The sequence below is a fragment of the Dendropsophus ebraccatus genome, chromosome 7 (assembly GCF_027789765.1).
Source record: "Dendropsophus ebraccatus isolate aDenEbr1 chromosome 7, aDenEbr1.pat, whole genome shotgun sequence".
Lineage (NCBI taxonomy): Eukaryota > Metazoa > Chordata > Amphibia > Anura > Hylidae > Dendropsophus > Dendropsophus ebraccatus.
The window spans coordinates 104,924,897-104,937,834 of record NC_091460.1 but is presented as its reverse complement, the minus strand read 5'-3'; the positions used below and the strand labels follow the sequence as shown (position 1 = coordinate 104,937,834).

At 49.1% G+C, this 12,938-nt stretch overlaps 1 protein-coding gene across 2 annotated transcripts in view; it reads right to left on the bottom strand.

Moving 5' to 3' along the window:
* The window catches only part of LOC138797642 (signal-transducing adaptor protein 1-like), a 66,758-nt gene extending 61,141 nt beyond the window's left edge, over window positions 1-5,617 (bottom strand). For both annotated transcript variants that reach the window (XM_069978060.1, XM_069978061.1), the window contains exon 1: window positions 5,409-5,617. In XM_069978060.1, coding sequence (XP_069834161.1) covers window positions 5,409-5,519 — 111 coding nt within the window. In that variant the 5' untranslated portion in view covers window positions 5,520-5,617. The remainder of the gene's footprint in view (window positions 1-5,408) is intronic.
* Between the last annotated feature and the right edge of the window lie 7,321 nt (window positions 5,618-12,938).

Genomic DNA, 12,938 nt, shown 5'->3' with positions numbered 1-12,938 from the left:
TTTAATTACACAATTAATAAGAAATAATAAAATACCCCTTTAGACCGGAGTCACAGAGTGTATGACAGTGGCCATTCTGTGACACGCCATGTCACTGACTGTCCACTGTCAGTGAAGTTCACGCCGGCCAGTACGGCAGTACCGGCCCAATTTGATTTGGAATGGGGGCGCATTTGGGCGTTCCCACATTCTAAATCACTATAGCAGATCATGAACAATGCAGCCGGAGCCGCACTTTACATTGTCTGCACAATTAGGTTTGTGCTGCCACTATTCAATAAATAGCGGCCACACAAAACTGAAATGTCAGTTGTCTATGCGGCTGCATGGAATCCCAGCCCGAGTGTATACAATGTGTATACACTCCGGACAGGATTCCATAGGACACAATGTTTTTTTAATTGTCAATAAATAGGGGCTGGTGTTGCAACAACTGTTATTTATTGAAAATTTATGTTGTGTGAACTTAGCCCTAAAATGCACTCTCAAAATCAAAGCTCTAAAAAACCTTTCTGAAATCAGTCAGGTTTACACCTAAGCCTCATCTGCTATAAAATGATGCCCAGAATAGAATATAATGAGAAATGCATGTTCTAGTTGGGTTATGTGAGCTTTTCGTAAAACAATGATATTCTCAGTGTTACACTATTAGACAATACTAGGAAACTTAAGGGTCTGCTTAAACAAAACTTCCTTGAAGAATGTGGTTGGTCTAGTGTAAGATCAGATTTCTTTTCAAACATATGTAGGTTCTACTACCCAGAGGAAGGTAAATGCACAGCACACACTACGCTTGTCATGTTTGGTAGAGAATGATACTATAGTGTTAAACGTTGTAAACATTGTATGCATAGTGTTTTACATATTCCACAAACTTTGCAGATCCTTCTATAGACCTGCTTAATTTCAGTGAATACATATATTGCAGCACAGTTCTTAAAATCAATGTATCAGCTCACCTAACATATTAAAGGGAATCTGCCAACTCGTGGGCCCTACCTAAGGTGCTGACAGTGTGCTGTAGCTGGCAGTGCCCTAGTAAGCATGGTGCCTTTTGGAATTCGTCCATGCAGTGGATTATGCACAATCTCAGGTCTCCTACTGTAATAAGTGTCAAAGGGGAGTTGTTTGTGCCTCACTCTGGCACGCCTCACCACTTCTTCCTCCTCCCTCTTCTTCATGAAAAATCAATACTGCCCGGCCTTCTGCTCGCTCAGCTGTCAGCCAGTGTCTCTGATTGCAGATCAGGCCTCTACAGGCAGTTCATATCTGAAAGAAACACTCATATATAGTTGAATTTTTGACCCTAAATGTATTGGAGCTGTGGTTTAGGGGTAACTCACTTGTATAGAGACCTGGCAGCAGTTTACTCTATGGTTCAAATTCTTGTTGAAATTGAGTAGATGGCTGCCATTTAATGGCAAATAATTGCCGTTATTTTCAAACAATGGCCATTGTTTTGAAATATTGGTCGTTAATTGCCATTGAATGACAGCCATTCACTCAATTTCAACAGTGTGTGTGTTTTCAATCCAACACTTTGACACTTTATTACAGTAGGATTGTGCAAAATCCACTGCACAGACAAATTACCAAAAGGCACCATGCTCACTAGGGGAATGCCAGCTTCAGCACACTGTCAGCACCTTAAAGGGGTATTCCCCCCAAAATTATTTTTGCATTAATACACTGCCCACCCGTAGCTTTCCATCTTTCCAATATAAAGTTATTACGGATTCTCCACAGTTTTGCTGTTATCCAGCTGCATTCACCTCCATGGATTGCATAGAATCATCAGACCTCAGTCCACACCGACACGCTCCCTGCTCCTGGCCCCCACCCTCCGTGTCGGCATCACGTGTCCTCAGTCCCAGCACAGTGAAGTGACTGAGAACACTGATGCTGATCAGCGCAACTGTGACTGCATCCCTCTCTAACAGCAGCCACCCGGTCACCCCCAGCCCAGAGCTCACCCCCTGTGTCCAGAGCCTCCCGGAGCACCGCCCAGCACTCAACCACAGCACACAGCCCCCCGCCCCACAACCAACCTCCCCCCCATCACCCGTGGCATCCCTCACTCACCCGCAGCATAGCCTCCGCACTCACCCGCGGCCCCCCCCCCGCGGCAAGCTCCGCCCCCCCGCAATCGCCCGCGACTAGCTCCGCCCCCGCAATCGCCCGCGACTAGCTCCGCCCCCCGCGATCACCCGCGGCAAGCTCCGCCCCCCCGCGTCAAGCTCCGCCCCTCGCAATCGCCCGCAACATCGCCAACTCAGCTCTGCTACACCGGCATCCCCGCCAACTCAGCTCTGCTACACCGGCGTACCCGCCATCTCAGCTCTGCTACACCGGCGGCCCCGCCAACTCAGCTCTGCTACACCGGCGTCCCCGCCAACTCAGCTCTGCTACACCGGCGTCCCCGCCAACTCAGCTCTGCTACACCGGCGTCCCCGCCAACTCAGCTCTGCTACACCGGCGTCCCCGCCAACTCAGCTCTGCTACACCGGCGTCCCCGCCAACGCAGCTCTGCTACACCGGCGTCTCCGCCAACGCAGCTCTGCTACACCGTCACCGCCAACGCAGCTCTGCTACGACGTCACCGCCAACGCAGCTCTGCTACACCGTCACTTCCAACTCAGCTTTGCTACACCGACACAGCCATCTCAGCTCTGCTACACTGTCATCATCTCCTTCATTGTCTCAGCTCTGCTACTTCACCATCATCAGGCAGAAGCATTGCATGATGGGAAATGTAGTTTCCTATCTTGGATATAGACCATGTTTTAGAAAAAGTAGAAAACTTTGTCCAAACTACTGCTGCACTGATTCCTCTGGTGCAGTTCTTTTTTCAATAGGCTGGTCGATTCCCTGCTCGAAATGTAAATTAAGTTGCTTGGTGCACTGGAGGTCGGCCCAGCGCCCCCCAGGGCACCGATATCTGTTCCTCCAGGTGACCTGATCCTCTCCTATTTATCTCAGTCCCACCTTCTGTTTCTTGTTCGGCTTGCCTCTCCTGCACTCTGTTGTCAGAGCTGGTGATGGAGCAAGAGATGGATGCAGAGCCAGGCCGGGCCAGACATGAAATGGGAGGTGGGACTGAAATAAACATGGAAGGACCCGGTAACCTAGGGAATAGATATTGGAGCACTGGGGACGCTCGGCTTGCCTCCAGTGCACCAAGCGACCTAACTTACAAATTTATAAAACAACAAAGAAATAAAAAATGGGCAGCCTTTTGAAAAAAGGATGTAATTTTTTACACTATGTTCTCTAGTTTTTATTGCTATAAAATCTGTGTAGATCGGACATTTTGATCACTTTTTATCATTTTTAAAAAATATAATGTAACAAAAAAATCAGCAATCCTCAGAAGAGGGAAGGGGGTGATTTAATGGCGTATGAGTACATCATGGGTCATTCAGGCACAGGTGCCCATGCCATACCTGTACGTCATGGGTTTTCTAGGGGTTAAAATATATATATACTCTCTTCTATACTATTTAACTTCAGTTGAGTGGCAGCAATATAGAGCGACATGAGCCCCTCCAGTGCCCTGTGTCCCTCAGTGTCCCCCTGCCATTATCCTCTCCAGCAGCCACAGCCCGCACAGCTCTGGGAGTCGGGTCGTGACATCACCATTTTATCCAGGAAGTGAAGCCTTGATGCAGTAGTAAGTGCAGGAAAAAAAAAGCACTTTATGTGCATTTCCCGTAATAAGTTTATATTGGTGATTTGTATAACTTTTGGGGGGCAATACAGTACTTTAATAAATAAGTAAGTTAAGTAAGTTTTCCCACAAATCAATTACAGTAGTGCCCTGAATGTTTCCTTTACATATTACTATAATCTTCAGCCCAGTCTCATGTCTCATGAATAGCGCACCTGTAACCTGCACAATGCCTTTGGAGCATTTTTGAGCAAAAGCCAGATTACGATCAGGAGAATTAGGAAACATAAAGAAAGGACTCCTTTCTGCCTGATCCACGTCTGGCTTTGGTTCAAAAACTGCACATATGATTCTAGCCTTTAGTTGTCACTAGCTTTAGCTGCACTTGTGCTTTGTATACTTCAAGTATAGTACACAGCTGAATTTGTAACATAAGTAAAATATTTAAAAGGTGACCCTTTCTTGTGCTTTTTTGTGGCATATATGTTATACAGTAGGTCAGTGTGGTCATTAGTTGGGGATATCTCACAAAGTTATTGTGCCAAAGTCCACCTGCTGTATTACAACAGTCAGTATGTGATTTATTTATGACAGTCATAAAGATTGCTTTAGCAGACATACAAAAATGTCCTCTCTTTTATGTGTTATAGTATAATCATACAATGTTTTAGAGGGAATTTCTCATCAAGTGATGACATCACTTCATACTCAATTGAAATACAACTTTGAGGACCCCACCAATCCTGCAAAAGAAAGTGCCACAGCTTTAGTATAGCATTGCATCCCCTGCACTGACTTTGCCTGTATGTGTTAGGCTACGTTCACATTAGCGTTTGACCATCCGGCACCATTCCGTCTACCTTTTCCGTTTTAGAGTAAGCAAAACGGAAACTGTCGGATCCGTTAAAATCCCCATAGACTCCCATGATATTTTAGTGTGCTCCGTTTGCCCTAATAGTGCTCCGTTTGCATACAATCCGTTCAAGATCCGTTTTTTTGAAGAAAAAATTGTGTTTGCAGTATTTTTCTTTCCGCTTAAAAAAACGGATCACGAACGGAAAGTGCACTTCCATTTTTTTTTTACATTGTAGTCAATGAGGACGGATCTAAAACGGAAGGTATTTCCGTTCACATCCGTTTTTTTTCATCCGTTTTTGCACTGAGCATGCGCAGAAGCAGCAAGAAACCAAAGAAGAAAAATAAACGGATAGAAAAACGGATGCTGACTGATGCAAACGGATGCAAACTGATGGACAAAAGTCAGTTTTTTTAAGCCAAAATACAAACGGACCATTAAAAAAGATGAACATTTTGCAATCAGTTTGCATCAGTCTGCTCATCAGTTTATGCTCATCCGTTTAATTAATATAGACGGATCCGTTAGAAACAAAGAAAAACGCTAGTGTGGCCGAGCCCTTAGTGACATGCCTTTGTGAAATCCCCTCTGATAGTGTTCAGAGGCTGAGCCAGCCTCTGCAGACAGTGGGGGTCAAATGCGTTCGGATTCGGAGAATGTTGCCGAACCTGAACAGTTTTGCCCCTGGCCTTGTTTATTTCCATCAATTTATTTTGGTATTAATGTATGTTGCATCTAGTTATCTCTGCCTCAGTAATGTAAATTTACTTTTGACAAGACGAGAAGTACTGACAAAGCTTTAGTTAGATAGCGATTATCCGAGAACAAGTGTTTATGGACACTTTGTTCAGATTACTATTTAATAGACAAACAGAATTTTCTTACCTTATTTCTACCTCTTTTGATCCATAGGAAGCCCTCATAGTATAAAGGCAATGACGTTAGCCTAGACCTTTGCTGATAAATTCTTCTTGGTGCTGGTTCAGTAGCTGCCATATTCACAGTTTCCCTATTTCAAGTACCTAGGAGTTGCTGCCTTTCCTTTCAGCTAGCTGTCCACTGAGGAGGAAAGTACAATAAACTGTGTAGAAGGAAGTCCACGCATAGAAAAGTTATGCAAAATGTTTGTGCTGTAGGCTCTCCCAGCCCACTTTTGCTGGGAGGAGAAATCAGGTAAGATTAAAAGCCATTTCTATGGCTAGATTTCTTTACATCTGACAAATGCGAAACACTGCCTCCAGAAATGCCTCCAGCATTGATCCCCTTATAGTTAGAATGGCCCCCTACATTGCCCCACATATACCTATAATGTCCCCCTGCATTAACCCCCATATAGTAATAATGTACCCCTGCATTGCCCCATTTACTAATAATGTCCCCCTGCATTTTCCCCATATAGTAATAATGTCCCCCTGCATTGTCCCCATATAGTAATAATGTCCCCCTGCATTGTCCCCCATATAGTTATAATGTCCCCCTGCATTTTCCCCATATAGTAATAATGTCCCCCTGCATTGTCCCCATATAGTAATAATGTCCCCCTGCATTGTCCCCATATAGTAATAATGTCCCCCTGCATTGTCCCCCATATAGTTATAATGTCCCCCTGCATTTACCCCCCCCCTTCCCCCTAAGAAAAAACAAACAAACAAAAAACATTATACTTACCTGATCCAGGCTTGGAGCCGGCTTTCCTCTCTTCTCCCCTCTTTAGCTTGTCAGACGCCGAAAGGATCCCCCAGCAGGCGCCATGATGTCATTCCTGCGCCTGCTGGAGGATCCGTCCTCAGCTGCAGAGATGAGAGAGTTTGATATCCGGGATGGCACTGAGGACATCAGTGGGGGCTAAAGAGAGGGAGACTGGTGCTCAGAGCTCCCTGGGGTCTGAGGTCGGCTGTCCTGGGGGGGGGGGCATGGGTGGATGGTCGGAGCAGCGATGATGCAGTAAGTTTGCGGGACTGGGCGCTGTCAGTGCCCCGGGCGGTCGCCCGGCCCTAGAAACGGCCCTGTTTTACACACACACACACAGATGTGACAGATTATCTGATACATTTTTTAAACCAAAGCCAGGAATGGATTTGATCAGTGGTGATTTCCTCTCTTCACCTGGAAGTTCAGGACTGCACCATCAAAATCTTATGGTGACCTTTTTATTGGCAAAAAAAAGTGAAAATATGTAAGGGGTCGGGAAATCCGGAAGCCATGCCTCTTTTTCTGGTTTTCCATGAAAACTGGTAGCTAAGCCAGGTTTTACTGTCAATGTGGTGCAATTCTGGTGCAGATGCATTCTGCCAAAATTTAGGCTCAGTCCCTAATGGTTTACAGTCGGATTGGCAAAAGTAATTCTGGGCCATTGTTTACTGCAGGAGCGCCACTGATTTAACTGAGATTTAACTCAGAATACTCCTTTAGGCCAAGTTCACACCCTGTATGACACCAGCTGTTCTGTGAGCCGGCCGTGTCACAGAACGGCCGGTGTCAGTGAAGTTCATCCAGCTGGTACTGCAGAACCGGCTGGATGAACTTCATTTTTTGGTGAATTGGGATGCAGGCGCATCCGTGTGCACCTACATCCCAATTCAACATAACACACAATGGAAAGTGTGGCCGGAGCCGCACTTTTCATTGTGTGAACTGTCAGTTCTGTGCAGCCGCTATTAAATGAATAGCTGACACACAAAACTGACATTTCTTCAGTTTTTCATGCGGCCGCTAGGAATTCCCTCCGACTTCAATGCAATGTATCTTTTCTATTATTCATGGCAGTTGTTACAATTTGCAACAACGGCTGTGATTAATAGAAAAGATACGTTGTGTTAACTTAGCCTTAAAGTGTACCTGTACAAGTGTACGAGTGTTCAGACCCATAATGTTTGGGAGAATTACCCGGGAGAAGACCATGCGAAGCGTGTCCTCTGCCGGCTTTGTGTCACGGAATCAGTCGGGCTCCATCTGATTGCCTATGTAAGTCAATGGAGCCAGACTGATACCTTATGACAGGGAGTCGGGAGACGACCGCGCTTAGAATGGACTTCTTCCAGCTTGTTCTCACAATCGATAAAGGACTGAACACTCAGACCAGAACAAAACATTTGACTTTATGACATGTCAAAAGTTTTTACAACATGACAGTGACACTTTAAAGGGAACCTGACACCCCCCGTGCCGGGGTGACAGGCTCCCGACCCCCCCGCTACAGCCCCCTATACTCACCTGATCCCGCTTCTGGATCCGGTCGGGTCACTGAGATCTCAGCCGCTGCAGCCCGGCGCGCGCGCTGAGAGATGAGTCCAACGCTCATAGAGAATGACGGAGAGTGCAGCGGCTGAGATCTCCGTGACCTGACCGGATCCAGAAGCGGGACCCGGCGGGATCAGGTGAGTATAGGGGGCTGTAGCGAGGGGTCAGGAGCCTGTCACCCCGGCACGGGGGGTGACTGGTTCCCTTTAAGGGCATCTTTTCTGAAATTAAAGGTGGTCTGATCTGGGGTTTCAAACTAATTTGTAGGTCTGAATTTTTCTTTTTTGATCCAGGTCTGAAGTTTAGTCTCTAGTTTAGAGTCTTAACAATTTGTGGGGTCTGGTGTATTGAGAAAAAAAATATGTGTATAGTATAACATGCTGTTTAACCGTGTGATATAGCAGCATTATTTATATGTAAAGGAAAGACTTGAAAACTAGTTAGTAGATTCAAACTGTGACAGTAGACAGTGACATCTGCTGGTTTAAAAGAAAACCTCAAGTTGAAAATGGTTCTGACTTTACACTTTTAATTTTACACTTATGGGATGCAGGATTGCAGACATCCCAGGACTGACATGAGATGTCTTTCCTGACTGAACAGGACTCAAGAGAGAAATTCTGTTATCTGCAATTCAGATCTCCTGGAAGACTGAATCCACTACATTTAGGACATCGTCTTGGAGAAAGCTCGGCATTTATTTTCCAGCAGCTGGAGAAGTTGGATGCAGCCCTAGGGAAAACCCCTTGAAAACATAGACACAGTCATACCTCTGTTCTCGAAATTAATTTGGGTTACGTGCAGAGAGCCTAGTACACAAAGTGCAGTGTAAAGAGCAGGCGCAGAACTACCACTAGTAAGTAGGAAGTAACAGCCCTGGTGGACACTGAACCCGCTGGTACCTGAGCTGCCCGAGAAAACCCCATGTTCTTTCCGTCCCAGTACAGCCCCCATTTGTCCCGCCGCACCTCACTTACACTGGCAGAGCAGGAAACATCGGCTTCCTGCTCTGCTAACTCTTGTGACCAAAGGCGTCATTCTGCCTCCGGCCACAAGAGGCCGCTCTCTCCCCCATAGCTCCTGCCAGGGCCAGATTAACACAGCTCTGTGGTGCGCCCCCTATACAGTATCAATACCTGGCAGTGAGAGCTGGTGCCGGAGGAGGAGCATGTCTGCCGGGGTCCAGGGCACATGACCTACATCAGCCTGGAGGGATGGAGAGCAGAGCAGTGGTGAGTGCTCCAGGGAGGGGGGTCTGTCAGGTGTCCCTCAGCTGTGCATGGTGCTTATCCCCCCTACTTCCCCAGCTCTGTGCCCCTGTGCTTATCTACACCAGCTCTGTGCCTCCTGTGCTTATCTCCACCAGCTCTGTGCCTCCTGTGCTTATCTCCACCAGCTCTGTGCCTCCTGTGCTTATCTCCACCAGCTCTCAGTGCCCCCTGTGCTTATCTCCACCAGCTCTGTGCCTCCTGTGCTTATCTCCACCAGCTCTGTGCCCCCTGTGCTTATCTCCACCAGCTCTGTGCCTCCTGTGCTTATCTCCACCAGCTCTCAGTGCCCCTGTGCTTATCTCCACCAGCTCTCAGTGCCCCTGTGCTTATCTCCACCAGCTCTCAGTGCCCCCTGTGCTTATCTCCACCAGCTCTGTGCCTCCTGTGCTTATCTCCACCAGCTCTGTGCCTCCTATGCTTATCTCCACCAGCTCTGTGCCTCCTGTGCTTATCTCCACCAGCTCTGTGCCCCCTGTGCTTATCTCCACCAGCTCTGTGCCCCTGTGCTTATCTCCACCAGCTCTGTGCCTCCTGTGCTTATCTCCACCAGCTCTGTGCCTCCTGTGCTTATCTCCACCAGCTCTGTGCCTCCTGTGCTTATCTCCACCAGCTCTGTGCCCCTGTGCTTATCTCCACCAGCTCTGTGCCTCCTGTGCTTATCTCCACCAGCTCTCAGTGCCCTTGTGCTTATCTCCATCAGCTCTGTGCCCCTGTGCTTATCTCCACCAGCTCTGTGCCCCTGTGCTTATCTCCACCAGCTCTGTGCCCCTGTGCTTATCTCCACCAGCTCTGTGCCTCCTGTGCTTATCTCCACCAGCTCTCAGTGCCCCTGTGCTTATCTCCACCAGCTCTCAGTGCCCCCTGTGCTTATCTCCACCAGCTCTGTGCCCCTGTGCTTATCTCCACCAGCTCTGTGCCTCCTGTGCTTATCTCCACCAGCTCTGTGCCTCCTGTGCTTATCTCCACCAGCTCTCAGTGCCCTTGTGCTTATCTCCACCAGCTCTGTGCCTCCTGTGCTTATCTCCACCAGCTCTGTGCCCCCTGTGCTTATCTCCACCAGCTCTGTGCCCCCTGTGCTTATCTCCACCAGCTCTGTGCCCCCTGTGCTTATCTCCACCAGCTCTGTGCCCCCTGTGCTTATCTCCACCAGCTCTGTGCCCCCTGTGCTTATCTCCACCAGCTCTGTGCCCCTGTGCTTATCTCCACCAGCTCTGTGCCCCCTGTGCTTATCTCCACCAGCTCTGTGCCCCCTGTGCTTATCTCCACCAGCTCTGTGCCCCTGTGCTTATCTTCACCAGCTCTGTGCCCTTGTGCTTATCTCCACCAGCTCTGTGCCTCCTGTGCTTATCTCCACCAGCTCTGTGCCCCTGTGCTTATCTCCACCAGCTCTAAGTGCGCCCTGTGCTTATCTCCACCAGCTCTAAGTGCGCCCTGTGCTTATCTTCACCAGCTCTGTGCCTCCTGTGCTTATCTCCACCAGCTCTGTGCCTCCTGTGCTTATCTCCACCAGCTCTCAGTGCCCCTGTGCTTATCTCCACCAGCTCTCAGTGCCCCTGTGCTTATCTCCACCAGCTCTCAGTGCCCCCTGTGCTTATCTCCACCAGCTCTGTGCCTCCTGTGCTTATCTCCACCAGCTCTGTGCCTCCTATGCTTATCTCCACCAGCTCTGTGCCTCCTGTGCTTATCTCCACCAGCTCTGTGCCCCCTGTGCTTATCTCCACCAGCTCTGTGCCCCTGTGCTTATCTCCACCAGCTCTGTGCCTCCTGTGCTTATCTCCACCAGCTCTGTGCCTCCTGTGCTTATCTCCACCAGCTCTGTGCCTCCTGTGCTTATCTCCACCAGCTCTGTGCCCCTGTGCTTATCTCCACCAGCTCTGTGCCTCCTGTGCTTATCTCCACCAGCTCTCAGTGCCCTTGTGCTTATCTCCATCAGCTCTGTGCCCCTGTGCTTATCTCCACCAGCTCTGTGCCCCTGTGCTTATCTCCACCAGCTCTGTGCCCCTGTGCTTATCTCCACCAGCTCTGTGCCTCCTGTGCTTATCTCCACCAGCTCTCAGTGCCCCTGTGCTTATCTCCACCAGCTCTCAGTGCCCCCTGTGCTTATCTCCACCAGCTCTGTGCCCCTGTGCTTATCTCCACCAGCTCTGTGCCTCCTGTGCTTATCTCCACCAGCTCTGTGCCTCCTGTGCTTATCTCCACCAGCTCTCAGTGCCCTTGTGCTTATCTCCACCAGCTCTGTGCCTCCTGTGCTTATCTCCACCAGCTCTGTGCCCCCTGTGCTTATCTCCACCAGCTCTGTGCCCCCTGTGCTTATCTCCACCAGCTCTGTGCCCCCTGTGCTTATCTCCACCAGCTCTGTGCCCCCTGTGCTTATCTCCACCAGCTCTGTGCCCCCTGTGCTTATCTCCACCAGCTCTGTGCCCCTGTGCTTATCTCCACCAGCTCTGTGCCCCCTGTGCTTATCTCCACCAGCTCTGTGCCCCCTGTGCTTATCTCCACCAGCTCTGTGCCCCTGTGCTTATCTTCACCAGCTCTGTGCCCTTGTGCTTATCTCCACCAGCTCTGTGCCTCCTGTGCTTATCTCCACCAGCTCTGTGCCCCTGTGCTTATCTCCACCAGCTCTAAGTGCGCCCTGTGCTTATCTCCACCAGCTCTAAGTGCGCCCTGTGCTTATCTTCACCAGCTCTGTGCCTCCTGTGCTTATCTCCACCAGCTCTGTGCCTCCTGTGCTTATCTCCACCAGCTCTGTGCCTCCTGTGCTTATCTCCACCAGCTCTGTGCCCCTGTGCTTATCTCCACCAGCTCTAAGTGCGCCCTGTGCTTATCTCCACCAGCTCTAAGTGCGCCCTGTGCTTATCTTCACCAGCTCTGTGCCTCCTGTGCTTATCTCCACCAGCTCTGTGCCTCCTGTGCTTATCTCCACCAGCTCTGTGCCCCTGTGCTTATCTCCACCAGCTCTGTGCCCCTGTGCTTATCTCCACCAGCTCTGTGCCCCTGTGCTTATCTCCACCAGCTCTGTGCCCCTGTGCTTATCTCCACCAGCTCTGTGCCTCCTGTGCTTATCTCCACCAGCTCTGTGCCTCCTGTGCTTATCTCCACCAGCTCTGTGCCCCTGTGCTTATCTCCACCAGCTCTGTGCCCCTGTGCTTATCTCCACCAGCTCTGTGCCCCTGTGCTTATCTCCACCAGCTCTGTGCCCCTGTGCTTATCTCCACCAGCTCTGTGCCTCCTGTGCTTATCTTCACCAGCTCAGTGCCTCCTGTGCTTATCTCCTCCAGCTCTGGTGGTGTATCTACAATATGAGGGCACAGAGGTGGTTTATCTACTATATGAGGGCACAGAAGTGGGTTATCTACTATATGAGGGCACAGAGGTGGCGTATCTACTATATGGGGGGCATAGAGTTGGCGTATCTACTATATGGGGGGCACAGAGGTGGCTTATCTACTATATGAGGGCACAGAGGGGGCGTATCTACTATATGAGGGCACAGAGGGGGTGTATCTACTATATGAGGGCACTGAGGTGGTGTATCTACTATATGAGGGCACAGAGGGGCCTAAGTACTATTTGAGGGTCCACAGTAGGCCTAAACACTACAGGGTGGCATAGAGTGAGCACTGTTACAGTGCAGAGCAATATAGATGGGGACTTTGTATAGATGGTGAGGATCGTGCAAAAGCAAAAAGCCTAAAATATTTGTCTGGCAGATTCTTCAGGGACGAGGCATTGCCAGGAGTGGTTTTCATGATGGCCTGTACCAGATGGAAAAGAAGAGAAAAAGTGAGCAATTCCGATCAGAGAAGACGCCCCCTGTGAGTCACTGACTGTAGCTGTACTATAATCACGTATGTGGTGTAAAGATCCTGAGCAGCATTTGTATCTACCTCTGTATAGATCGGTG